General features: G+C 44.8%; 1 protein-coding gene across 3 annotated transcripts in view; it reads left to right on the top strand.

The window, feature by feature from the left end:
* The window catches only part of LOC134958135 (arf-GAP with dual PH domain-containing protein 1-like), a 120,107-nt gene that overhangs the window by 1,945 nt on the left and 90,733 nt on the right, over positions 1-27,429 (top strand). Inside the window, exons 2-3 of one of the 3 annotated variants that reach the window (XM_063940516.1) lie at positions 6,803-7,110; positions 8,245-8,375. In XM_063940516.1, the coding sequence (XP_063796586.1) occupies positions 7,020-7,110; positions 8,245-8,375 (222 nt within the window). In that variant the 5' untranslated portion in view covers positions 6,803-7,019. Of the gene's footprint in view, positions 1-6,802; positions 7,111-7,140; positions 7,268-8,244; positions 8,376-27,429 lie in introns of those variants that run through there. The other 2 variants (XM_063940518.1, XM_063940517.1) reach the window with 2 other exon arrangements.

Raw genomic sequence — 27,429 nt, 5'->3', positions numbered from 1 at the left:
GTGACGGTAACGCTGGGGGCGCCTCTATAGATCTTGTAGTAGGCGACAGCAGGACCGGAGGTGGTCTGTGATAGGTAGCAAGTGTATCTGTGAGCATTATTTATTCTGAAGGCACCCAAGAGCAGAGCTGTTGAGGAGAGGGACCCAAATGCTGAATCGACATTCGCATTTCCTTGAGAGCCCGATGTTTGTGGGACAGAGATGGTGCAAACAGGGAACTGAACCGAAGCCTGAAGGACAGTCCAGGGAGCTAGATGATCTGAAGGTCATTGTCCAAGAGGTTTCTCCGGTACCATCAAAGAAGTCAGCACCTCCAGTGGAGACGCTAGTGACCATAGCACCAGCAGAGATGGCACTACCAGCACTGACTTCAGCACCAGCTAAAAAGCCAATGCCCCCAACTTCACAGGAGAGGCCAGTGCCCTAACAGCAGCAGAGAGGCCAGTCTCTGCAACATCATTGAGGAGACTAGTACCAATGGAGTTGACCGCGACCCCAGCACAAACGGAGAATCCAGCACTTCCAACACAATTGGAGAAGCCAGACCCACCACAAGTGAGACTGCAAAGGTAGCTTTAGATAGATTAGAAATTGAGGGGAAAAAATAAATTATCAGATCAAGAGATATACGGTAGTTAGAAACATAGAAATTGACGGCAGATAAGAACCACTTGGCTCATCAAGTCTGCCCCTTTTTTACCTTTTGGTAACCTCACCTTTGGTACCTAGCTAAACTAGAGAGATTGGAAGGTAAAAGAAAAAAACAAATAAGGCAGATAATGTTCTCTGCTAATAATTCCCCTCTTTCTCTCTCACGATGACGCAATGCAAGGCGAATTTCACCATCAACCCTCAGACACACAGTTCATTCATGAAGTGGGCAGAATGCAGAAGACTAGACCACTATTTCGAGAATATGGGAAAGCTCTTCGAAAGTTGGTAAATATTGATTACAACAATGATTTTCTGTTGCCACTTGAGCTTCAAAGTCATGGATTAAGCAACAAGTAGAAGAAAGAATAATGATAATAAAAGAAAAATGAACAGCCAGAAATCAAAAAGAATGAGAACTAGCAGCCAAGAAAATCACAGCAGAACAAGTATTCTGTGACAGTCCCAATAGTACGTGTTATAAAATACAGCTCATCACAGCAAAGGATACTCTTAGCTTACTGTTATTAGGTCAAGGATGAAGGGCCTGAGTCAGAGATGAACAAGAAAAAGAAAGAGTGACCTGGCGCCTATTGGTTAGCCAGATACCTGCTTCTCTTCGACGGGTATACTCAAACCGTAAGGAAAAATAATAATTACCTAAAAGTGAGAAAAGAGCTGGTATGTGGCAACAAAAGTTTTCATTCAGAGATGTATGCAATGTCGATTTTGTGTGCATTGAAGTCACTGCACAAAGAGCCACTGCACATAGAATTTAACGGCAGATAAGAACCACTTTGCCCACTAAACAGTAGTACACGCCCACTTACGCTAGGCTTAATTTTTTGTCAGGAGACAAATAACCAACCAGTATATTTTGGGATTGTGGAGTACCCAGAGTGAACCCACGCAAGCATAGGTAGAATATACAACCCACACAGGGCCAGGGTGGGAATCAAACCCATGACCTCAGTGCTGTGACGCAGTAATGTTAACCATTACACCATCCGTACTGCCCTAAACGTGCCTAGTAGTCCCACTATGCATGTGCTGTGATGGTCTTGCAACATTGGTCGCAGAGAGGATTTATTTGCAAATTGATTGACAATCGGAACCTTTAAGGGAGGTAACGGAGGGAGTGGTAACTCAAATGAAGGCGCGTTGCAACTGTTTTTTTGGGCATGTGTCAGCCTGTGACTAATCCCGTATGCAATAAAAAGGGCTCCAGCTCTCTGGTTAATGTATGTAATTCTTAGTTACTGCAAGTATTATCTGTTTTAATATTTCTACAGGACACGTTTGTGTAATTTATGTCTCTTCATAACTGTACTATTATGACATTGTACACTGTTTGATTCTGAAGCAGTATGAACAAAGAAGCAATCAATAAAAAAATATGGGCTCCAGCATCTTACTTCCAGCGTTACTCAGATGTTTATCGTTCGTTCAGTGGTTATGTTTTTGTATGCAAGTGGCGGATGAGAAGCTCCGGTTATATAGCTTCTCTATACAACTGACGGCAGCGACATTAGTGTATGTTCACGCAGTCACTGCATACAAATTCACATTGGCCCTCATTCCGAGTTGTTCGCTCGGTATTTTTCATCGCATCGCAGTGAAAATCCGCTTAGTACGCATGCGCAATGTTCGCACTGCGACTGCGCCAAGTAACTTTACTATGATGAAAGTATTTTTACTCACGGCTTTTTCTTCGCTCCGGCGATCGTAATGTGATTGACAGGAAATGGGTGTTACTGGGCGGAAACACGGCGTTTCAGGGGCGTGTGGCTGAAAACGCTACCGTTTCCGGAAAAAACGCAGGAGTGGCCGGGGAAACGGTGGGAGTGCCTGGGCGAACGCTGGGTGTGTTTGTGACGTCAACCAGGAACGACAAGCACTGAAATGATCGCACAGGCAGAGTAAGTCTGGAGCTACTCTGAAACTGCTAAGTAGTTAGTAATCGCAATATTGCGAATACATCGGTCGCAATTTTAAGAAGCTAAGATTCACTCCCAGTAGGTGGCGGCTTAGCATGTGTAACTCTGCTAAAATCGCCTTGCGACCGATCAACTCGGAATGAGGGCCATTATGAGTGCATTTACGTACATCTCTGAATCAAGCCTGAAGTGTTAAACTATTGAATTATCCAAGCTAATCCCTGAAGGTAAAAACCACACCTATAGCCAGCATTTAGTTATATTGCTATAAATTAGCTTGATTTAATTTTCCTCCAACACTGTACAATTGGATATTTATCATCTTGGCAGTATGCCACAATAGCCAACCTCTCTGAAAGATGTTATTAGGCGCAAATTAGGTTACTAACAGAAGCCCATGTTCTAGAGTCTAGGCAAGAAGGCACAGAAATGTTGTTCTTCATAAAAACATTAGACAATTGCAGAAAAGACACTAATTGAAAATATATGAGGGGACCTGCCAGGCTGCAAATAATGGCGGGAGGGGGGGTGTTCCTCACTTACCTGTCAGCTTCTCTTTTTCTCTTCTTTTGGCTTCTCAATGACCACATCATAGATGTCACATGACCGGTGTCAGGAATCAGCGTTAAGCGGTATGTCACTTACCAGCGCGCTGGTGCGCGGGCCAGCGAAGGTCACAGTTCCAGCCTGAGGGTGTGTGTGTGGCCTGTCTGCGGTGCACAGAACCATCTACCACTTTGCACCCCTGAATTCCATCTGGCATGAACCCCGCTGTGATCCCGCCATCTGCACTGCATGGGCACCGCCATGACACTGGCGGTCAGCTGATCCGGTATTACCCAATCCTGTGCTGGGTAGCACACACATGATTCGCTCATCCAGTGGCTGCTGACCAGGGGGTATATAGGAAGAGTCCCGGCTAAGTATCCTTGCCTTGAACAATGTCGCATCCTATGCACAGCGTTTCCTGGCTCCAGTCTTCAGAGACTCTCCTGTGTCAGTGCTTCGTGGAACTACAGGCATCAGCTATCCAGTTTCGTTGCATTCTGCTCCAGCATTCACTAGCAGTCAGAGACTCTCTCCATGTGCTGCATTACCACTCTCACCTGCTCGTTAGCTGCCTGCAGCAATATTATGCTATTTCACCTGCACTGGGAATCCTGCTCTATGCGTCAGCTGTCTCCTGCTAAGCCAAAGCTGGTTCCATTGCTGTAAGATATATAGTTCTGCTCTAACTCACCATCGGTTCCCAAGCCGATCATTGATTGCTCCAGGTCATCATCGGTTTCCAGGCCGATTATTGGTGGCTCCAGTTTACCATCGGTTCCTAGACTGATAGCTGTTAAATCCCTGTTCATCATCGGTTTCCAGACCGAACATTCTTCAAGAGACTTTTCTATTAACCAGATACTCTATCAGCTCCCACGCTGATTTATATGCACATACCACCATTGTTCCAGTTGCCTATATTTTGTGTGTGTATCTTCAATAAATATCATTTGCGCACATGCGCAGGAGTCTACTCCAGCCTTCTTGCTTTCTCCATCGCACCACCACTGACCCATTAGTGCCCCTCCAGGAACAGACACAAACACAGACCTGACAACCGGTTGACATAGATATACTATTGCTGTCTGTGAATCTGTCTAGAACTGGCTGCCCTCCAAAACCAAATATCTGGGTGAGAACAGCTGTAGTAAAGGTGTGTACACACGGTGAGATAAATCTTTAAGATTTTGACTATATAGTCAAAATCTTATGGAAGGTGCTAGGCAGCTTGAGATACCGATTCGATCCCGGGCCCTCATTCCGAGTTGTTCGCTCGCTAGCTGCTTTTAGCAGCATTGCACACGCTAAGCCGCCGCCTACTGGGAGTGAATCTTAGCTTAGCAGAATTGCGAACGAAAGATTCGCAATATTGCGAAAAGATTTCTCTGTGCAGTTTCTGAGTAGCTCGAGACTTACTCTTCCAGTGCGATCAGTTCAGTGCTTGTCGTTCCTGGTTTGACGTCACAAACACACCCAGCGTTCGCCCAGACACTCCCCCGTTTCTTCAGCCACTCCCGCGTTTTTCCCAGAAACGGCAGCGTTTTTTCACACACTCCCATAAAACGGCCAGTTTCCGCCCAGAAACACCCACTTCCTGTCAATCACACTCCGATCACCAGAACGAAGAAAAAACCTTGTAATGCCGTGAGTAAAATACCAATCTTCATAGCAAATTTACTTGGCGCAGTCGCAGTGCGAACATTGCGCATGCGCAATTAGAGGAAAATCGCTGCAATGCGAAAAAAATTACAGAGCGAACAACTCGGAATGAGGGCCCCGATGCGTGCTCCCGTGGGGTCGGTATCGCAAGTCTAGATAGACTGTGCAGGCAAGTCAATCTTGACTAGTGTACTACCTAGTACAAGGTATAGTCAAAATTGGCACTTAGTCAAAATTGTACATAGACAAAATCGAAGTACAGATAGTCAAAATCTGGGCTCTGGGGAAGTTCAAGGGAAATCACATAGTCAAAATCGGGCATAGCAAGGATCTCACGGTGTGTGCACACCTTTAGAGAGACCAACAAGAGATCAATAGTAACTAAAGGAGTTACAGTTTACCATGACAGAGATGGGAGTAGCTGTTTCATAGGAGAACATTAACATTCATCCTTCATAAATTTGTGCTGAATGGGAAGGTGGCAAAAAGCCCAGACATGACCATGTGGGAGATGATTCTAAGATCTGATGAGGCCAAAACTGAACTCCTTGGACACAATGCGAAATCCTATGCTTGGTGCAAACCTAACACTGCACACAATCATGAAAATGCCATCCCTATAGTGAAGCATGGTGGTGGCCGCATCAGGTTACTGAGATTCTTCTCTGCGGCAGGGACTGGGAAGCTTTTAAAAATAGCCTGGGAATTGGATGGGGCAAAGTACAGAGAAATTCTGGAGGAAAGCCTGCTGCAATCTACAAGAGAGCATGAATTTCAATGTAGATTTATATTCCAACATGACAATCACTCAATGCAGACAGCAAAAGCCACACTGTAGTGGCTTACTAAGAAAAAGGTTAATGTCTTGAAGTGGCCTAGTTAATCCAACTGAGTGTCTGTTAAAACAAACAATTGCTGTCCACCAACATTCACCATCCACCTTGTGGAGCTTGAGCAATTGGCTCGTATTTCAGTGACTAGATTTACAAAACTAATAACACTTTGGTTTTGGGAAGATTTACCTATATGCTATGTGACCGTAGGGCATGGGTCTTCAACCTGCGGTCCTCCAGCTGCTGTGGAACTGCACATCCGAGCATGCCCTGCCACAGTTTTGCTATTAAGGCATGCTAAAACTGAGCAGGGCATGTTGGGATGTGTAGTTCCACAACAGCTGGAGGGCCACAGGTTGAAGACCCATGCCTTAGGGCAGTGGTTCTCAACTGCGGTCCTCAAGTACCCCCAATATGTTTTCCAGGTCTCCTCACAGGATTGCGAGTGAAATAATTTGCTCCACCTGTGGGTCTTTTAAAATGTGTCAGTGAGTAATGAATACACCTGTGCACCTGCTAGGTGACCTGGAAAACATGAACTGTTGGGGGTACTTCAGGACCAAGGTTGAGAACCACTACCTTAGGGTGTAAGAACTTTTCAATCAAGGTCACATGCCTAACCGTGAAGTCTTCAATGGAGCTTTCTATAGTTCGCCCCGCTGCCGGCATTCTGGCGGCCAGGAACCCCGGCGTCGGTATTCTGACCGCCAGGATTTCATTCCCAACCTGTTTGAACTAGGCAGGTTTGAATGGATGATGACAATAAAACTTGTGTCTCTCTGCTGAAATGGAGTTAGATGGCACAAGCAGCGTCCCATTAAAAATATAAGATGACACCGGAACCACAAAAATGTCTTGTTTGCATTGTTTTTGTACAGTAGTCATCCTGCTCATGCGTAGAGGAACTGGAATCCTCAGTCTGCAGCCATTATATGGTTAAGAAGCTCCTCAATAACTTGTATCCTTTCTGTTTACTATATGTTGCATGTCAGTGTTGGTGATCATAAATACAGGACAAAATTTATTTTCAAGTATCGCAGTACACTTTCAAATGCATGAGTGTGTAGTGTGTGCAAGTCCTGGCTAATACACTGTGTTCTCTTTCAAGAGAGTTTTGTGAGAATGAAATGTTGAAAAACAGGTTTACTGATTTAAATCTCCCTCCCCTTTTAGGAGTTTGCATAAACACAGAGCACTGCCATGTCAGACATTACTAATCACCTTGCTCTGCGGATCACAGTTATACGTGGTTGAGGCACCCTATGTGTACCTTACCCAGACAGTGCTTGGATATCATATCTAGTAAAGGAAACCCTGCACGTCACCCACTGTCACTGTCTGCACAATTTTGAAGTTGCAAAATTGATTTAATTTTATACCTGAAACTAGAATGTCCGGAGAACAGGACTGGAACAAGAAATCCATCATTGTTTTGGCAAGAAAAGACGGAAACACACAATGTGCAGACTGTGGAGTGCCAGGTGAGAGAAAAGAAAAGGAAGGACAGGGAGGTAGGATTGGGCAGGGAAGCAGAAGAAATCAGGAGGGCGATGAAAGAAAGAGAGGGAAAAAGCACAGAGCGGAGGAGAAGGTGATTATCAGCATGTTGAACATCTCATCCATTACTGAGATTTATAGGTAAATAAAGGAAATGGATACAAATTTCTGGCAGAGTTTCACAAGTGAAAACTTTATGCAGAAAAAATGCTTTAGAACGAGGAAAGGTTTACCAACTGATTTGGTTTTTGCCTGGGAAATGGGTGGGGTTTCAATTAAGCTATTATAAATCTCCAAGATTTGTGTACATGGAATTTCCTTTATCTGCCAGTTAATTCTTAAATGATGGGAATGTATCACAGTTGAAAGGAAATGCAATATTTTACATTTGCTCTTTTTGCAAAGTAAGGGGGTAATTATCAATGATTGATAAGGTGGAGGGAGTTATAGCACTTTCCAATCAGCATTTAACTGTCATCTTTCAAACACAGCCTGTAACATGGCTGCTAGGAGCTGATTGATTAGTGCTATACAGTATCTCTCCACGCTTTGATAAATACCCCTCTAAATAACAGAATGCTATCTCACAAAATCAGGATTCAGTGGGGGGAATTCAAATGTTTGAAAAGTGGGTTGGGTGTCTGTGTTTTCCTGTCTATTAGTTAGACACCCATCTGACTTTTCAAACAATTGAATCTCCCCCATTGTTTTGTATGAATACGGTTTAATACAATGTTTTTTTGTCGTTCACTAAATTTATATGTTTTTGTAGGTGCAATGCAACTTGTGTCAGTGTAACATAGGCCTTGGCTGTAGTTCCTCCTCCTTGTTGCAACAGCTTTCATTACTGCATATGTAAATTGCTGGGATTTGAAGTTATTAGAAACTTCTCCAATGTTGCTCAATAACCTGCACAGTCAGCCTGTAGTCGTTAGCTGAAGCTGAAATCATTCCCAATGGTGCCATCAATGCAGGCAATCCATGAGATAGGAGTGCTGGACATTTGCTTACTGAGGGGATAAGGTGGTCAAATATAGTAGATGTGATTTATACTGTAAATGGAATATGCAGCAGAAAAACCCTTATTTACTATAATCCTTTTTTTTTTTTTCCTGAAGACCCTCAATGGGCTTCCTGCACACTGGGTGTCTTCTTGTGTGTGAATTGTTGTGGCATACACCGGAAAATCTCTGACATCAGTAAGGTAAAGTCACTGAGTATGGCCAAATGGGAAGAGGACCAAATTCAGGTATTGTCCACATTTTGTTCTAAAGTTTAGAACAGCATATATAATATAAATGCTTAGACCGGTTCCCCAACCACATGTTATGATTTATATTTTGGATATAATATACTCACCAAGCTCTGCCCCCTGTTATGGGCCATACACACTGGCAGATAATACTGAAAGATATGAATGATCTCGTTCATTAATGAACGAGATACTGTTCATATCTTTCAGTGTGGAGGCACCAGCGATGAACGATGCGCGGCTCCGCGCTCGTTCATCGCTGGTGCCCTGTTGTTTATGCATGCAGGCCAATATGGACGAGATCGTCCATATTTGCCTGCACTGCTATGGAGCCGGGTGACGTGGGGGAGTGAAGAAACTTCACTCCCCCCATCACTGCCCCCCCGCCGCCTGGTCACCCGTCGGCCGTATCTGCCGTCGGGCAGCTTGGCGGGGGATCGCGCTCTGTGTAGGGCCCATTAGTTTAATGGAACTTCAGATTGAGGTGGACATATATCAAGCCTTCTTAAGAGTGGACAAATAGAAAAGTTGCCTATAACATCCAATAAGCTTCTACCTTTTATTTTTATAGAATGTACTTAATAAATGCTAGCTAGAATTTGATTAGTTGCTATCAACAACTTCTCCAGTCTTTAGAAGGCTTGATACATTACCCCCCTAAGAGGTCAGTCCAATTCTCTGTGAAGGGTGCGAGGGGCCATTGCCACGGCACCCAAACTTGTACCTCTCGTGGAACCTTTTAGTGCCCGATTTACAGATATTTGCTCGCAGGCCTGTGGATCTGTGAACAAAAATCTGAAAGTTGCCGGTACCGTAAGTAGCGCCACACTTACTGGTTTCCACAAAACCATTTCGGGAAACAGGATTGACCCCTAAGTCTTGGTTGTATTTCCACATAATCAATTGCCATTTTTTACAAATGCACCACAGAGATGTGCCTTGAATTTCGCAAAACCAGAATGTTTTATAAAAATGCAGAAATCTTAGCATTTTATGGGGAGGAGTTGCTGCTGCTGCTTGATGACTATGGAATAGGTGCTGCACATACTGTAGCTTCTCAGAGCAGTAATGTTTCATCAGCACCTCTAAAAACATTTTACCGGCAGCCGGAATAACGGCACCCGCCCTTAATTCCCACTTGGTTGGTGGGTCCACTCTGCCGGTACTCCAGCAGACTGGATGCCGCTGTTGGGATACTGACAGCCGGCATCCCACCAGCTGGTATTACATACTGAAACCCTTCTAATTGAATTGGTATTGGTGCAGACAGGAGGGAATGTATAGCTATTAACCCTTTGGATTTTCCTGGGATCCCTCCAGGGAGCAAATATATTTATATTTTTTGTCTGTGCAGTGTAAATACTGTCTGCTTTTGCATATAGCCCACAAATGTTAGCTTTATTTTTACACTGCAATTCAGATTTCATTTTGAACACAACTCATCAAATTCTAAATTTCCTATTCACCTGCCCCACCTGCAATGCAGCATGCTTTTGCTTAGTTGCTTGCTTTTTTGCTTTACTTACAAACATGAATAAGGCTCTTTGCCTGTTAAATAAAAATTAGTAGTATTTTGCATATTGAAACAAAAACAACAATTTATTGGTCTTGATTCAGACTACTTACCTACTTACAGCTCTCACACTGTATATAATCTAGAAACCAGCGGTGTAGCCACAACTTTGTGGGCCCCATAGCAACATTTTGAAGGGACCCCTGTTCTAGAGATACACCTATCCGCAGCAGTTGTTAATTTTATGCCCTGTAATAGTGCCCTAGTTCATTTTCTGAACCATATTAGTGCCTTAGTTAATGTTATGCCCCATAGTAGCGCTCTAGTTCGTATTATGTCACATTGTAGGGCTCCAGTACACATTATGCAACACAGTATCCCCAATTCACATTATGACATACAGTGTACCCTTTTCATATTATGCCACATTACAGTGTCCCCACTTCATATTATGCCACACTATAGTGCCTCCACTTCATATTGTGCCACATTACAGTGCCCCAGTTCATATTACGTATCATTATATCGTCCTCCAGTTCATTTTATACCACATTACAATGAGAAATTTCAGGTGCAACCTAGATATATTGCAGGCCCCATGGCAAAAGTTTGTAAGGGCACCTATGTATTAACTAATGGTAAAAAATGTATATCACACATGTAACTGTGACAGGGACGGTGGGCCCCTCTCAGCTCTGGGCCCCATAGCAGCTGCACTCCCTGCATCCATGGTAGCTACGCCTATGTGTCACGATCCGGGTATCTGGACGCCATTACTTACCCTTCAGATGCCTCCTAAGGCTGGCTCAGCGTTCCAGGACCGGATCCCACTGTTCCTGAGTTTCCACATGCAGAATGTCAGAGTGGTGATTTCATCAGCCGCGGCCTCCGCTGTGCCCGCGTGGTTAAATGTGCGCTTGTCAGTCTGGCGTCTCCTGTCTCCTGTAGCCGGAGTCGCCATTGCTGATTCAATTCTCACATGGATTACAAACCAAACTTCCCTCCAAGTGTCTGCATGGGCGCAGCCATCTTGGATTTTGTCATCTGATTATTTCCACCAATCTGCTGTCTGTATTGTTGATTTGCATAATTGCCTAGCCAACCCCTTCCTTGCTGCAGGTATAAGTATGCTGTGCCTGAGCAAGGAAGGCGTCAGTGCTTTGGTTGTCTAACCTAGTTCCAGTTTGTCTCTCTCCTGTGGTTGTCTTCCTGGTTCCAGCTCCTGTCTCCAGACTTCTGCTATAGAGACCCGCACCAGCATTCCATCTGCGGTGTAGCCTGACTCTCCGATCCATTCTGGACTCACCTGTTTCCAGTTACAACAATCACCTGCTTCCAGCCCAGCTTCCAGCAGTGTACAGCTTCTCTTAAAGGGCCGGTGTCCTTTCTGCAGTTTACCACTCTCCACCGGTATTATTATTTCACCGCTCTCAAACTCCAAACTTCATTATCAATCACCTGCTTCCAGCCCAGCTTCCAGCAGTGTACAGCTTCTCTTAAAGGGCCGGTGTCCTTTCTGCAGTTTACCACTCTCCACCGGTATTATTATTTCACCGCTCTCAAACTCCAAACTTCATTATTATTTCATCGCTCTCAAGTTCGTTTATTATTTAACTGGTTCCAGCCAGTATCCACTCCGTACCAACAACAGTCTGGTTCCAGCCAGTATCCACAGCAGCCGTTTTATCTTCTGCAGCCCAGCCTTTCCTGGAACACCAGCTGGTACGATCCTGGGTTCTCTCCATTGCTACAGTCAGGCCTGGTAAGGACTTTCCAACTAGAAGATTATAAGAACTGTCTCACACTACCAGTGCCTGTGGCCCTTGCCACCCTGTAGTACCCAGGAATTGTATTTATCCTCTGTTGACTTTTATGTTTCCTTTACTGCTGCTGTGTTACGGAGTTTGTCTTAATAAACATCATTGACTTTTATCCTGGTTGTCGTGGTCACGCCTTCGGGCAGTTATTCTACATGTTACTTACATGTCTAGGGGTCTGATACAACCTCCCAGGTTCCGTTACATCTCAGCCCCTACAACTGAGGCTGCCTCCCGTCAGCTCAGGCCCTCAGTTGTGACAGTAAGCACTGACCTAATGAATCCAGCCGGAGACCAGGATCAAGCGACCAGGCCGATGCAAGAACTGGCAGCCCGACTTGAACATCAGGAGGCTGCACAGGGCCACATCATCCGCTGTCTCCAGGATCTCTCTACACGGCTGGATGGGATTCAAACGACCCTCCGTGGACCTGGCACGTCCGGTGCGTCCACTACAGTGACACCAGCTGTAACCCCACCCACCTTACCCATTTCCAGTCCACATCTTCATCTTCCAACGCCAGCAAAATTTGATGGATCTCCAAGGTTCTGCAGGGGATTTCTCAATCAATGTGAAATCCACTTTGAGCTTCTACCTGGCAATTTCTTCAGTGACCGTACCAAAATTGCCTATATCATCTCCCTTCTCAGTGGCTCAGCCCTTGACTGGGCATCACCTTTATGGGAGAAGTCTGATCCCCTGCTATCCTCCTATACTGACTTTGTAGCTACATTCAGGCGCATCTTCGACGAGCCAGGCCGGATAACATCTGCTTCATCTGAGATTCTCCGTTTACGCCAGGGAACACGTACTGTGGGACAGTATCTTATACAGTTTAAAATCCTGGCATCCGAACTGGCATGGAACGACGAGGCCCTGTATGCTGCATTCTGGCATGGCTTATCAGAACGCATCAAGGATGAGTTAGCTACCAGAGACTTGCCCTCTAAGTTGGATGAGCTAATTTCTCTTTGCACGAAGGTTGATCTACGTTTCAGAGAGAGAGCAACCGAGCGAGGAAGATCATCTACTCCTAAATCTTCTGCTCCTCCTCCTCGTCAACCATCTCCATCCAAGGATGAGCCTATGCAAATTAGTCGTTCCCGTCTATCTCCCGCTGAGCGCCGAAGACGTCTCTCTGAGTCTCTCTGTCTCTACTGTGCAGCTCCGTCGCACACTATCAATGCCTGTCCCAAACGTCCGGGAAACTCCAGATCCTAGCTCGCCAAGGAGAGGGCCGGCTAGGAGTAATGATCTCCTCTCCATCTCCTCATGACTGTAACCTCCCAGTGTCGCTCCAAATTGCTCAACGTTACAGGAACGTCATTGCCCTCCTTGATTCCGGAGCAGCTGGGAATTTCATAACCGAAGCTTATGTTAAACGGTGGTCCCTACCCACCGAGAGACTGTCCTCGTCCATCTCTTTGACTGCCGTGGATGGCAGCAAGATTTTTGACGCAGTCATTTCCTTAAGGACTCTTCCAGTTCGTCTGAGAGTGGGAGTTCTTCATTCTGAGTATATTTCTTTTTTAGTGATTCCAAGAGCCACACATCCAGTGGTTTTAGGCCTTCCATGGCTCCGTCTCCACAACCCATCAATTGACTGGACGACTACGCAAATACTGGCATGGGGTCCCTCCTGTGCTGAGACTTGTTTAGCCAAAGTTCTTCCTGTTTGTTCTTCCTTCCCCAGGTCATCTGATGTTCCGCCTCCTCCATATCAAGACTTCACGGACGTGTTCAGTAAAGCCTCTGCTGATATCCTTCCTCCTCATAGAGAATGGGACTGCCCAATCGACCTCATTCCAGGGAAGGTTCCACCGCGAGGTCGAACTTATCCGTTGTCTCTGCCTGAGACACACTCCATGGAAGAGTACATCAAAGAGAACCTGGCGAAGGGTTTCATCCGACCATCTTCTTCTCCAGCCGGCGCAGGCTTCTTCTTCATTAAGAAGAAAGACGGTGGTCTGCGTCCGTGCATCGACTACAGAGGTCTGAACGACATTACCGTCAAGAACCGATACCCTTTACCCCTGATTACCGAGCTCTTTGATAGAGTTAGTGGTGCAACTATTTTCACAAAGCTGGACTTGAGGGGTGCCTACAATCTCATCCGAATCCGTGAGGGTGACGAGTGGAAGACCGCCTTTAACACCCGTGACGGACATTATGAGTACCTCGTCATGCCCTTCGGATTGAGCAACGCTCCAGCAGTCTTCCAGCACTTCGTGAATGAGATTTTCAGGGACATCTTGTACCGCCATGTCGTGGTTTATCTAGACGACATCCTCATCTTTGCTAATAATCTCGAAGATCATCGTTTCTGGGTAAAAGAGGTTCTTTCCCGTCTCCGTGTCAATCACCTCTATTGTAAATTGGAGAAGTGTGTGTTTGAAGTTAAAACCATTCCGTTTCTAGGTTACATTGTGTCCGGTTCCGGACTAGAGATGGATCCTGAGAAACTCCAAGCAATCCAGAATTGGCCTATACCCTTAAGCCTCAAAGGGGTCCAGAGGTTCTTAGGGTTCGCCAATTATTATAGAAAATTTATACGAGACTTTTCCACCATTGTGGCGCCTATCACTGCATTAACCAAGGAAGGTGCTAATCCGTCCAAGTGGTCCGAGGAAGCTACACAGGCCTTTCACCTTCTGAAGCAACGGTTCATCTCTGCACCAGTTCTGAAACAGCCCGACACCGACTCTCCTTTTATCTTAGAGGTAGATGCCTCCTCCGTTGGAGTAGGAGCAGTGGTATCCCAGAGGGCCAAAGATGGACATCTACATCCTTGCAGTTTCTTCTCCCGGAAGTTCTCCCCAGCTGAGCGCAACTATGCCATTGGCGATCAGGAGTTGCTAGCCATCAAGCTCGCTCTGGAGGAGTGGAGATACCTGTTGGAGGGAGCTTCCCACTCAATCACCATACTTACCGACCACAAAAATCTTTTATATCTCAAAGGCGCACAATGTCTGAATCCTCGTCAGGCCAGATGGGCACTTTTCTTCTCTAGGTTTGACTTTAAACTCCAGTTCTGTCCGGGTTCTCAGAATCGTAAGGCCGATGCCCTTTCCCGCTCATGGGAGCAAGAAAATGAGTCCGAGTCTGCAGACAAGCATCCTATTATTAATCCGTTGGCATTCTCCACGGTAGGGATGGACTCTACGCCTCCACCAGGGAAAAGTTTTGTTAAGCCAGTTCTAAGGAAGAAGCTCATGCATTGGGCCCATGCTTCCCGTTTTGCTGGACATACAGGCATTCAAAAAACCCTTGAATTTATTTCTAGGTCCTACTGGTGGCCAACTCTGAAGAAGGACGTTATGGAATTTATTGCCTCCTGCCCAAAGTGTGCCCAACACAAAGTCTCCCGCCAGTCACCTGCGGGGCAACTGGTTCCATTATCTGTTCCCCGTCGACCTTGGACCCATTTGTCGATGGACTTTGTTTCCGATCTACCTATCTGCAACAAGTTTAATACCATCTGGGTGGTAGTTGACCGGTTCACCAAGATGGCACATTTCATCCCTCTCACCGGTCTTCCGTCAGCTTCCAAGTTGGCTCAAGTGTTTATACAAGAGATCTTCCGACTTCACGGTCTTCCTGAAGAGATCATCTCGGATCGTGGAGTACAATTTGTAGCCAAATTTTGGCGAAGTTTGTGTCAAGCCCTCCAAGTCAAGTTAAAGTTTTCCACGGCTTACCATCCTCAGACCAATGGTCAAACCGAGAGGGTGAATCAGGACTTGGAGGCCTTCCTCCGTATATATGTGTCTTCCTCTCAAGATGACTGGGTTCAACTCCTTCCTTGGGCCGAGTTCAGCCACAACAATCAATACCATTCCTCATCTTCTTCTACACCATTCTTCATTAATTATGGATTCCACCCTAAAGTCCCAGAATTCCAACCGCTTCCCGCAACTTCTGTTCCAGCAGTGGATGTCACCTTGCGTCAGTTTTCAAATAACTGGAGGAACGTCCGCGCAGCCCTGCTTAAAGCCTCATTCAGGTATAAGAAGTTTGCCGATAGGAAGCGTAGAGCGGTTCCTGCTCTCAAGGTGGGTGATCGTGTGTGGCTGTCCACGAAGAATTTGAGGTTGAGAGTTCCCAGCATGAAATTTGCACCTCGCTACATCGGACCCTTCAAGATTGAACAAGTCATCAATCCTGTTGCCTACAGGTTACAGTTACCATCCTTCTTGAAAATACCCAGGACATTTCATGTTTCTTTGTTGAAACCGCTGATCCTGAATCGGTTTCATTCCGCACTTCCTCCAGCTCCCAAAGTTCAGACTCAACGGGGAGTCGAGTACGAGGTGGCCAAGATTTTGGACTCACGTTTCCGTTACGGTCAGTTACAATACCTCATTGACTGGAAGGGCTATGGTCCTGAAGAACGCTCTTGGACCAATGCCTCAGACGTCCATGCTCCTGCCTTGGTCCGAAATTTCCACGCAAAGTTTCCTTTAAAGCCTAAGAAGTGTCCTGGGGCCACTCCTAAAGGGGGGGGGTGCTGTCACGATCCGGGTATCTGGACGCCATTACTTACCCTTCAGATGCCTCCTAAGGCTGGCTCAGCGTTCCAGGACCGGATCCCGCTGTTCCTGAGTTTCCACATGCAGAATGTCAGAGTGGTGATTTCATCAGCCGCGGCCTCCGCTGTGCCCGCGTGGTTAAATGTGCGCTTGTCAGTCTGGCGTCTCCTGTCTCCTGTGGCCGGCGTCGCCATTACTGTTTCAATTCTCACATGGATTACAAACCAAACTTCCCTCCAAGTGTCTGCATGGGCGCAGCCATCTTGGATTTTGTCATCTGATTATTTCCACCAATCTGCTGTCTGTATTGTTGATTTGCATAATTGCCTAGCCAACCCCTTCCTTGCTGCAGGTATAAGTATGCTGTGCCTGAGCAAGGAAGGCGTCAGTGCTTTGGTTGTCTAACCTAGTTCCAGTTTGTCTCTCTCCTGTGGTTGTCTTCCAGGTTCCAGCTCCTGTCTCCAGACTTCTGCTATAGAGACCCGCACCAGCATTCCATCTGCGGTGTAGCCTGACTCTCCGATCCATTCTGGACTCACCTGTTTCCAGTTACAACAATCACCTGCTTCCAGCCCAGCTTCCAGCAGTGTACAGCTTCTCTTAAAGGGCCGGTGTCCTTTCTGCAGTTTACCACTCTCCACCGGTATTATTATTTCACCGCTCTCAAACTCCAAACTTCATTATTATTTCATCGCTCTCAAGTTCGTTTATTATTTAACTGGTTCCAGCCAGTATCCACTCCGTACCAACAACAGTCTGGTTCCAGCCAGTATCCACAGCAGCCGTTTTATCTTCAGCAGCCCAGCCTTTCCTGGAACACCAGCTGGTACGATCCTGGGTTCTCTCCATTGCTACAGTCAGGCCTGGTAAGGACTTTCCAACTAGAAGATTATAAGAACTGTCTCACACTACCAGTGCCTGTGGCCCTTGCCACCCTGTAGTACCCAGGAATTGTATTTATCCTCTGTTGACTTTTATGTTTCCTTTACTGCTGCTGTGTTACGGAGTTTGTCTTAATAAACATCATTGACTTTTATCCTGGTTGTCGTGGTCACGCCTTCGGGCAGTTATTCTACATGTTACTTACATGTCTAGGGGTCTGATACAACCTCCCAGGTTCCGTTACATCTCAGCCCCTACAACTGAGGCTGCCTCCCGTCAGCTCAGGCCCTCAGTTGTGACACTATGTAAATAATACATGTAACTGTGACAGGGAAGGTGGCCCCTCTCAGCTCTAGGCCCCATAGCAGCTGCTCTCCCTGCACCTATGGTAGCTACGCCCTTGCTAGAAGCTTAAAGGGATATGGTACAGGATATTTTGGCAAATCATTTCTTAATAACAAAAGCCTATTCCAAACACAATAATGCAACAACTATCACAAAACTGATACAAATTTATAAAACACAGGTATTATGTTATTACAGTAGCTGTGACACCAAAATGAGATGCCCCACTTACACCTTAGGAAGTCCTGAATGTAATTAGAAGTCGCCCACCAGGAAACCCTGTGGCGCACATAGGTTTTGAATTCTGTAAACCTTTACAGGTTACCACTATTTATTTAAAAAAAAAACATTTTATTGGAGAACTGCACAGAAAAAAAAAAATAGAATCCAAATAAAAAAGTTACAGACAGTAAAAACAGGTAGAGAAGACACATGATATTGCGACAAATGGATAAAGAAAATTAAGGGAGAACACAGGAATTACTTAGCAAAAGGATACATCAGCAATGAATGTACTTCCATTAATCAGGTAATCAGTAAAAAGGACAAAAGAATGTATAAGTAGACAATGTTGCTAAAAAGGAGGGTGACCAGCTGTGATTACTTCGAGATTATACCATGAGGCCAGGGACACTGCAGACCGTAATGTGTCACGGAGAGTAGGGGACAAGGATCTGACATGGGGCAACCATACATTAAAGAATTTTTCTGCTTTGAGTTCCTTATTGAGAGACATTTCTACCCAGTCCATGTGAAATAAGTAGGAAACTCGAGGTAGTAGTAAAGACAGTATCAGGGTATCAGAAGAGATCCATTGGGACAGTATGGTTTTTGTCGTAGCTGCTGCAAATTTAGCCAACAGCAATCGTTGTCCCAAATGTGGTCTGGTCTGTACTGGAGTAGTGTATATATCCCACAGAGCCCATTCCGGAGTGGGGGTGAAAAGAATACCATAGACTTCCGGTGGGCGGGGCACCAAGCGTGGCCGCTTTTTACATGAGCTCCAGACCTTGCTCGATTTAATTGTTTTAAAATCTGGTTCTATACTTTAAGTTTTCCTTCTAGCTGTGCGTTACAGCTACACTAGACGCTAGCAAAGTCTTTGATCCTACCCTTAGGTCTGGAGTCACCTTTTCTACCCCGGAGTCAAGCCTACGAAGTGTACGGCGTGTATGACCGCCCTCGACCATCTTTGGGCGCGAATGCTGGGATTGACGGATGACCTCTCCCGCTGTGACTGCTCTACTTCTAGCTGTGGGCTGGTGCGCTGATTGTGTGCTGCACCCCTGTGTGTCTCCCGGAGCTAGACCTTACTTATCAAACAGCCTTCCTCCGCTGCTGGTGTCTGGCTTGCCTCCTCACTGAACTCCGGCTCTCCTGCAGCTGATAACCTGAGGTACTCTCAGTGAATGATCTTTCTCCCTCTACACCTGGTATACATACCGCGGCTGCTGTGTCAGGAAACGCTGCTCTCAACGTGGGAGACCCATTATTGAGCATCTGCATCTGATGCTTATTGTTCCTGTGAAGCTCCAGATTGCCTTGCTCTGCGGATTGGCAGTGATCTGGAACACCATCCCTGCAGTGTTGCCGTGCATCTTGTATTCAGAAGGCTGTTCCCGATTGGCTGCAGCTCCAGGGCAGCTGAGATCCTCTGTTACTTTGGATAACTGTGCTAGTGCATCCAGACTAGTGACTGCTACTCCTGACTGGAACTGTACAGTTGTCACAGAAGTCTCCTATTCGGAATCACTGAAGTTTACTCCCATCTAGTCGCTTCAAAGTCCTTGGACACTGACTCTGCTGGTTCTCATTTCACATAAACTCCAGTTTGTGCTTCCGAACATCTCTGAGGCAGGAAAAGTGTCCATATTAACTGATACAATAGCCTGCTGGAGGGTTTTTCTTTTGACGTTTTTTGTACTAGTTAATGGATATTATATTAGGTTTTTTTTCCACATATATATGGGGCACATCGTTGTTGCTTCTGCTGTGTAACACCCACATTTAAGTACCAAGCTGACTTCAACAGGTATAATTTTGCACTATAATTATTTACTGGGCTATGTGAATTTTACATCGTTTTATTAGCCATACTTCAGTTTGTATGTTGTAATACTGCCACCTGGTGGTACACTTGAGTATAACGCCTCCTTTTACAGTGTAATTATTTCATACACTCGATACCTGTAATTTTTTTTCCAGGATTATTTCAACTTTATATCTGTGTTCATGTAATAGTGTTAGGCAACCCCTGAGTTTTATAACCTTGCTTTACAATTAAGATTTCCCAGGTTTTTCTTCTTTAAGCAAGATACACTGTTTCTGGTATCATGTCTGCTTATGGAATTTCTCAATTGGAGGAGTGCTCCTCTTCACCCCCCATCCTTCCTGTTTTGCCAGCTGGAGAGGTTATGCCTTTGGGTCTCAATGTTACAGGTTATGCTACTCATTTGGCAATGGAATTATTGAAAATTCTAACACCCTATCTAGATGAAAAATGTAATAGCTTATTGGCTCTATTTGACACTGACCCGATCCCTTTGCATTCCCACGCCCCTTTTCCTGGTACTCTAACCAATATCCAGAGTGACTCTGAAAGTAATGAGCCAGTTCCAGTTAGTCCTAACGCTAAATCTGTTGATTTGATGCCCATGCCTCTTCCTGAGGATGTTGGCATCAATTTTGACTTGGCAGCTTCTCAACATGTTGCTTCTCTTACTTTAGAGGGGCACCCTGCTACTCTCCTCTTTGCCACCCAGGATTTACTTTGTGAGCCTGGGGTCTCATTAATGCACATGGACAGCAGACTTGCCCTCAGTTATACTGACACTTTTACGTTTAATATTCCAGATGAGCAGCTGTGCTTACTTAATGGAATAAAACGTACTCATATGCGACAAATGCTCTTTTGGCAATTAGGATTACCCCCCACTGAGTTTATACCATCTCTGTATCAAGGCCGCCGTGGTGCTGTTACTTGAATGACTGTTAACTGTCCCTGCCCTATGGTATTCCTTATATTGGATCTTTCACCAATATGTACTAATCTGACATAGCAATTGATAATTAATATTCTACTTGTAATTCACATGTTTCTTGATTATTTGTCTCCCTATTTTTTTTATTTATTTATTTATTTTAATGACCCTATACTTTCCAACTGTTTGCACTTAGTCCCGCCTTTATGTTGCCTATTACATTTTTTGTAGGTACATGTGTATTTATACTTATATATTTGGGCAGGAAGTTGCTTCTTAGTACGAATTCACACAGCTTGATTCTAAAATATTTTCAGCTATCTGCGCTCAAATAACTCCCTGTAGTCTGTTCTTACTTACTATCTTGTTTAGGAAGCCTTATGGATATCAATACTTGCCTGATGTGTCATACATATACGTCTCTTCCCCCTTTTTTTTTTTTGTTAATTCAATTTATTTTTTGTACTCTCTCCTGTTGCTGTAACGTTTCTTATAATTTGTATTATTTCTTTGTTTAAACACTGATTTTATTAATTTTTTCATGATGCTTTTGGTGACTGCTTTATAATGGTCACCTCAGTAGTCATTGTTCAACTTATGTGAACCTGACTTTGTTTCTCATACATTACCATTGTGTCTGAGTACTGTTCATTTCGCGGCATAAATGCTACGTAAATACTTTGTTTAGTAGTTTATTATTCACCTTTTTATATTATTTATACGGTATATGCTCTCAAGCTATTTGGTATATTGCAACAGAATGCTGCCGAAATGCTTACCTCCTGATTGCGTTATCAAAATTGCTAGTTGAGCTAAGTGACTAATATTGTCTTGAATTAATTTCTGTTCATTAAAATATACCATAATGTTTAGTGTAAGGTTTCCCTGGAAATAAACTGCTGACCAGCAGTTGCTTCCTATTTCTTTTGGTTTGGGAAAATTTGAAAAAGCAGTGGTGAAGCTGAGGCATTCAGTGCAGATATTCTCTGCTGTAATATGCAGATTTACCAAGTGGTTTTCATTATTGTGTCCAGAACTGTTTTCTTTGTGTCAGCTAAGGTTCTTTTTGAATGGAATGTAACAACATAGTCATATTGTATCAAAGTGCTCACTTCAGAATGTTACATATGTTGTATCTACTATTTGTCATGTCTGTTACTGATTGCTCTGTGCTTCAATAAAAAAAAAAAAAAAGAATACCATAGACATCCTTTAAATACTGACACACTGTGAACCAAAATTTATGAACCTCAGCACAGCTCCACATGCAATTAAATAGATCAGCATCAGAAGCAGTGCATTTAAAGCATCGTGAATCTGAAGAGGCATCAATTAGCATCCATAATTTTGGGGTAGAATATGCTCTGTGCAGGAGTTTGTATTGCATTTCCACATATGAAGAGGATACTAATATCTTGTTAAGGTGAGCGAACGCAGTAAGAAGTGAGTTAAGGGAAACAGTAGGCAAATCTATGGGCCATTTGGCCATACCTGTTTGTAAGGTGTCTAAATTAAGCTTTTGTTTGATGTAGAGATACAATAATGATGTGGCGCAAACCCTATCTCCTGAAGTTCTGACCAAGGAATCAATATCATTATGAGAAGAGCTCATATAGGTGACATGAGGTAGTGGAAGAAAGATGGTGTTATGTGATGAGAGGCCCAAACGAGAGCGAGAAAGTCGCCAGGCCGTGCAGGTAGTGGTCAGTAGTAAGTTGTTGGATATAGTGGAGGGGAAGTTAGAGGGTTTCATGTGTAAGAGGCTAGCTAAAGCTACATTAGGACAAAAGGTCTGTTCCAACTCAGGGATTGCATAATTATTTGTGGCACTAATCCAATCCACCGCATATCTGTAGTTCGCTGCTAGGGAGTAGCTCCAAATACAGGGTAAATTTATACCCCCAGAAGTGATAGGTTAACATGGTTTAAATAATGAAAACCTGTTTGTTTTGCCGGCCCAGATAAAAATGCTAGTTGCCCGGTTCAGTATCTTCAAATCTGAATCCTTCAACAACAAGGGAAGCATTTGAAGGAAGTACAACAAATGTGGGAAGGAAATCATCTTGATAAGGTGGCACCTACCAATGTATGATAATGGTAAATGACGCCAAGATTGAAAGTCTGACAATATACTTGATATCACCCTAGGGAACTTAAGCCTATACAGGTCTGTTGGGTTCACTGGGATGCCAAGATATTGTAATGAGGGCCCAAACAAAAGTGAAACCAAATGACCAATCTTTGGAAGCACCGGTATGTATGGCTAATGCTTTAGTCTTTGATTTATTTATGAGAAGTCCCGAGATGCTCTCAAAGTTATTTAAAAGACTCAAAAAAACAGGAAACGCCTCCTGGGGATTGGAAAAATATAATAATAAGTCATCCGCATAAGCAGAGACTTTTAGGGGTATATTCAATAACTGTCGGAAGCTGCCGTCTTGTCGGAAAGACGGCAGCTTCCGACAGTTTTAGGTCGGAAGGGGTTCCGACCTATTCATTATGGCCCCATTTATTGCGACAAGTCGGGAAACCCGACTTGACGGAATGCTGTCGGAATGCACTCTGATTGCGGCTTCAGCCGCCGATCAGCGTGCATTGTCGGAAGCGGGGCCAAACCCGACAGCTTTTAGCCCCGTTTCTGACAATCTCAATCCGACTTTAAAAAAAGTCGGATTGAGATAACTGAACTGAGACCAGGAGACGGGGGAGCAGCGGGGAGAGCAGGGACCCAGTGGCAGCGTCCACCCGGCTCCAGCAAGCGACGTCCCGCTTGCTGGAGCCGGGTGGACGCTGCCGTGAGCCTCCGCTGCTGCAGCCGCTGCTCCCCCGTCTCCTCCTCTCCTCTCCCGTCCGCTATGCTCTCTCTCCCCCCCGGTGCCATAGACATCTCCCCCCTGCTCCCCCCCCTCCCCGGCGCTGCTGACCGCTTCTCCCTCAGCTCCGGCGCCGCTGACCGCTCCCCCACCCCCACCCCTGGCGCCGCTGACAGCTCACTCTGGCGCTGCTGTCAGCGGCTGCAGGTCAGGGAACGGCCAAGTCCGACAGTCGGATTTGGCCGCTCTTTTGAATAGGGGTTGTCGGGTCCATTCCGACAACTGCATGTCGGAATGGACCCGACTTCTATTGAATATACCCCTTAGAGTGTTAGAGCCCAGCACAATGCCTCGCCATGGGGTATATAAGTAAAAGCGTCGGATCAAGGGATTCAAGGCAAAATTAAAAAGGAGAGGGGAAAGAGAACAGCCCTGTCGAGTACCACGGAATAGGGAAAAACTAGCCGTATTTAAGCCTTGATAGTAAGGAATGCCTTAGGGGAGTCATACAGACTTCGAAAAAAAGAAATAAATCCAGTGCCAAAATTATACAAATGAAATACCCTAAGTAAATGTGTCCAGGATACCCAATCAAACCCTTTGTCAGCGTGACAACTAACTAGTAAAGTTTTGCCTGATGGATTGGATAAGGAATGAGTTAAAGCAGCCACAACTTGTCGGATGACTTGCCTTTTACAAAGCCCATCTGGGAAGGATGCAACAATTTTGGAAGTAGAGCCTGCAGATGTTGCACTACAATGGTGGTTAGCAATTTAAGATCTTGGTTCAATAATGAAATAGGCCGATACGACTGGACTAGTGTGGATCTTTGCCTGGTTTAGGTAGCACGATGATTCATGCCTGATTAAAATCAGGTGGGGGGTCCTTGCCAGACAATATGGAGTTAAACAAAGATAAAAGATATGGCAATAAATGCGGGGACAGCAATTTATAGTATTCAGCTCCTAGGCCATCCGGACCCGGGGCTTTACCGTTGGCCAATTTACCCATGGCAGAGCGCAATTCTAATTCAGAAATGGGTTCAACTACTGTCTCACTTTCTGCAACCGTTAACAGCGGAGCGTCAGCTCGCCGTATAAATTCCATACCTATAGAAGGATTGTCAGGGGAAGCAGTGTACAAGTTTGTATAATATTCTAAAAATGATGCAGCTATTGTAGATGTAGAGGTCAGTTGGTCACTGTCAGAGTTAAGTTTACAGATAGTCAGAGGGGGGCGTTGACTGTGAACTACCGAGGCCAGCAGTTTTCCGGCTTTATTACCCCATCGGAAATAACAATTCTTTTGATAGTCAAGAGAATATTTTGCCTTTTTAGTGCAAACTGCATGATACATAGCCTTGGTGTCAGTGTAAAATTGTTGAGTGTCTGGAGTGTTATTATGTAGCATAGCAGAGTAGGAGGTAGATACAGTTGAGCACTATTTCTAACAGCAATCACATAGTTAACCATAAACACAAGCATGACCCAGGTTATGGCTTTGATGCCATTAATGCAATACCTAATGGCCCGATTCAGAGATATACGCTAATGGCGCTGCAGCTGCGAATGTGCAAATGCCAGAGCCACCTGGATTTGTACCGAGATACCAACCAACAGCTTTACAAGTCCCAGCAGCTGCGTACATTGGTCACAGATCAGTCAATATTGAACTTCTATTATATTTGTACAAAGACTTAATTTCATCTTTCTTGTGTCCGCCTTGCCAGTAATACAGCACAGGCAAATAAATATATTTTGTGAGACAACTGTTTAGGAATTTTAAGGAGACTCAAAATAATGAGGACAAAGAGGCATATCTTGTCAGAAGAAAGGAGGCTAAGAAGGTAATCAGACGTGCAAAGGCACCAGCTGAAGAGAAATGTTCCAGTTAGTAGGTAAAGGGGACAAACCTTTTCTTTAAGTATATAAGTGAAAGGAGAAAATCAAATAGAGGAATAAAAAGGCTTAAGACAAAGGGCGAGATGTAATGCTGTCTGAGTTTGCCCGACGTGCGGATTGCCGGCTAAACTCAGACTTTTTTAAAGGGACAACCATATACAAGGCATAACTATCCGTTGTAAATGGTTGCCCTTTAAAAAAAATCTTAGAGTTCAGCCGACAACCTGCCCGTCAGGCGAACTTGGACGGCATTACTACCGGCCCAGAGAGTGAAGGGTAGATGTATGACCTGGGGTAATATGGGGGATGTGGTGGGGGGAGGTGAGGGAGAATGGTATCATGTATTTCAGTGGACGTGTGTGCACGCTGCTATTATCCGCACTGCTATCTTTAAGATAGGGTGCCGATGTTCCGGTTGCCTGGAAATCCCCCTCCTCTTAGCCAGCTGCTCAAATTATGACCATGATAGCAATAGTTTACAATGTGATTTTTACAGCTGCTGCCATAACTTACAGTTTAAGGGACATCGGGGCGGATATATTAACCTGGAGAAGGCATAAGGAAGTGATAAACCAGTGATACGTGCATGGTGATAAATGCACCAGCCAATCAGCTCCTAACTGTTAATTTACATATTGGAGCTGATTGGCTGGTTCGTTTATCATCTTGCACATATCACTGGTTTATCACTTTATTATGCCTTCTCCAGGTTAATACTGTACATCTGTCCCAAAGTGTAGCTGCTGCAGTTGCCCAGTGTAGCAACTTCTACCAAGTTTGCTTTGTGCAGAGATCTGAGTACTCAGTCAGTGCTCTGGATCAGAAAATAGCTTCCAGGAAGAAGAGACAGGTGCCTTACCATGAGGTTGCAGAATGTGTGCTTAGAGAGTGCAGTTCTGTCTCCTATGGTTATATTATGTTTATTTATTATGGAAAGTTTAACCTCTTCCTGGCCACTATGTTTATATTAGTTGAATATGTTTCATACAGTCTATACCAGGAATTCCTAACCATGGTTCTCAAGGCACAATTACATTCCAGGTTTCATGGATAGCCATACTTGAGCACAGGTGACTTAATTAGTACCTGAGTTATTTTGATTTAACCATCTGTGCCCAAGCATGGATATCACTAAAACCGACACTGTTAGTGTGCCTTGAGGATTAGGGGGCAGATGTATTAACTTGGAGAAGGCATAAGGAAGTGATAAACCAGTGATATGTGCAAGGTGATAAAGGCACAGCCAATCAGCTCCAATATGTAAATTAACAGTTCGGATCTGATTGGCTGCTGCCTTTATCACCTTGCACATATCACTGGTTTATCACTTCCTTATGCCTTCTCCAGGTTAATACATCTGCCCCCTAGGTTCTTCCATCGCTTTCCGCAACTCCTGCACTTGCTCCACTGTTCAGCAGAGGGGTTCACTACGATCTGCCGGCGGCCGGTCTCCCGGCGACCAGCATTCCGGCGCCGGGAGGCCGGCCGCCGGCTTACCGACAGTGTGGCGAGCGCAAATGAGCCCCTTGCGGGCTCGCTGCGCTCGCCATGCTACGGGCAGGAGCAGGAGATTGTTATTTTAATTTGGAAACCTCCCTCCAGAAATCCTGCACTTGCCCCTGACAGGAAGAAATTCCAGTGGACTGGAAAAGAGCAAATGTAGTCCCACTGCTCAAAATTGGACGTAAGAAAGAAGGAAAACAACTATCAACCAGTAAGCCTTACATCAGGAGTTGATGGAACCACTATTAAAAGAAAGAGTTGTGCAATATCTCAAATACAGAAATTTTCAGGATCCCAAACAGCATGGATTTACTGGAGGGAGGTCGTGCCAAACAAATCTTATTCTTTTTTGACTACTTGGTGGCTAAAGTAATAGATCAAAGGAGGGGGGAGGACATAGATGTAGTTTGTATGTAAACTGACAGTTAGGAGCTGACTGGCTGGTGCGTTATCACCTTGCACTTATCACTGCTTTATCCCTTCTCTAGGATTATTACATCTGTCCCTGGGTTTAAAAAATGACAGAAGCTGACTGGCTGGGACTTTATCTACATCCACTTTATCACTTCACTAGGCTTAATAAATCTGCCCCAGAGTGTTGTAGTAAATGGAGTGTATTCACAGGAGGGAAAGGTTACCAGTGGACTACCCCAAGGATCTGTACTTGGGCCAATGATTTTTAATATCTTTGTTGGTGACATTGCAAATAGTATTGAAGGGAAAATATGCCTTTTTGCAGATTACACAAAAGTATGCAACAATCTAG

This window comes from Pseudophryne corroboree, chromosome 9, assembly GCF_028390025.1.
Source record: "Pseudophryne corroboree isolate aPseCor3 chromosome 9, aPseCor3.hap2, whole genome shotgun sequence".
NCBI classification, from domain to species: Eukaryota; Metazoa; Chordata; class Amphibia; order Anura; family Myobatrachidae; genus Pseudophryne; species Pseudophryne corroboree.
This window is presented reverse-complemented; position numbering and strand designations above follow the sequence as displayed.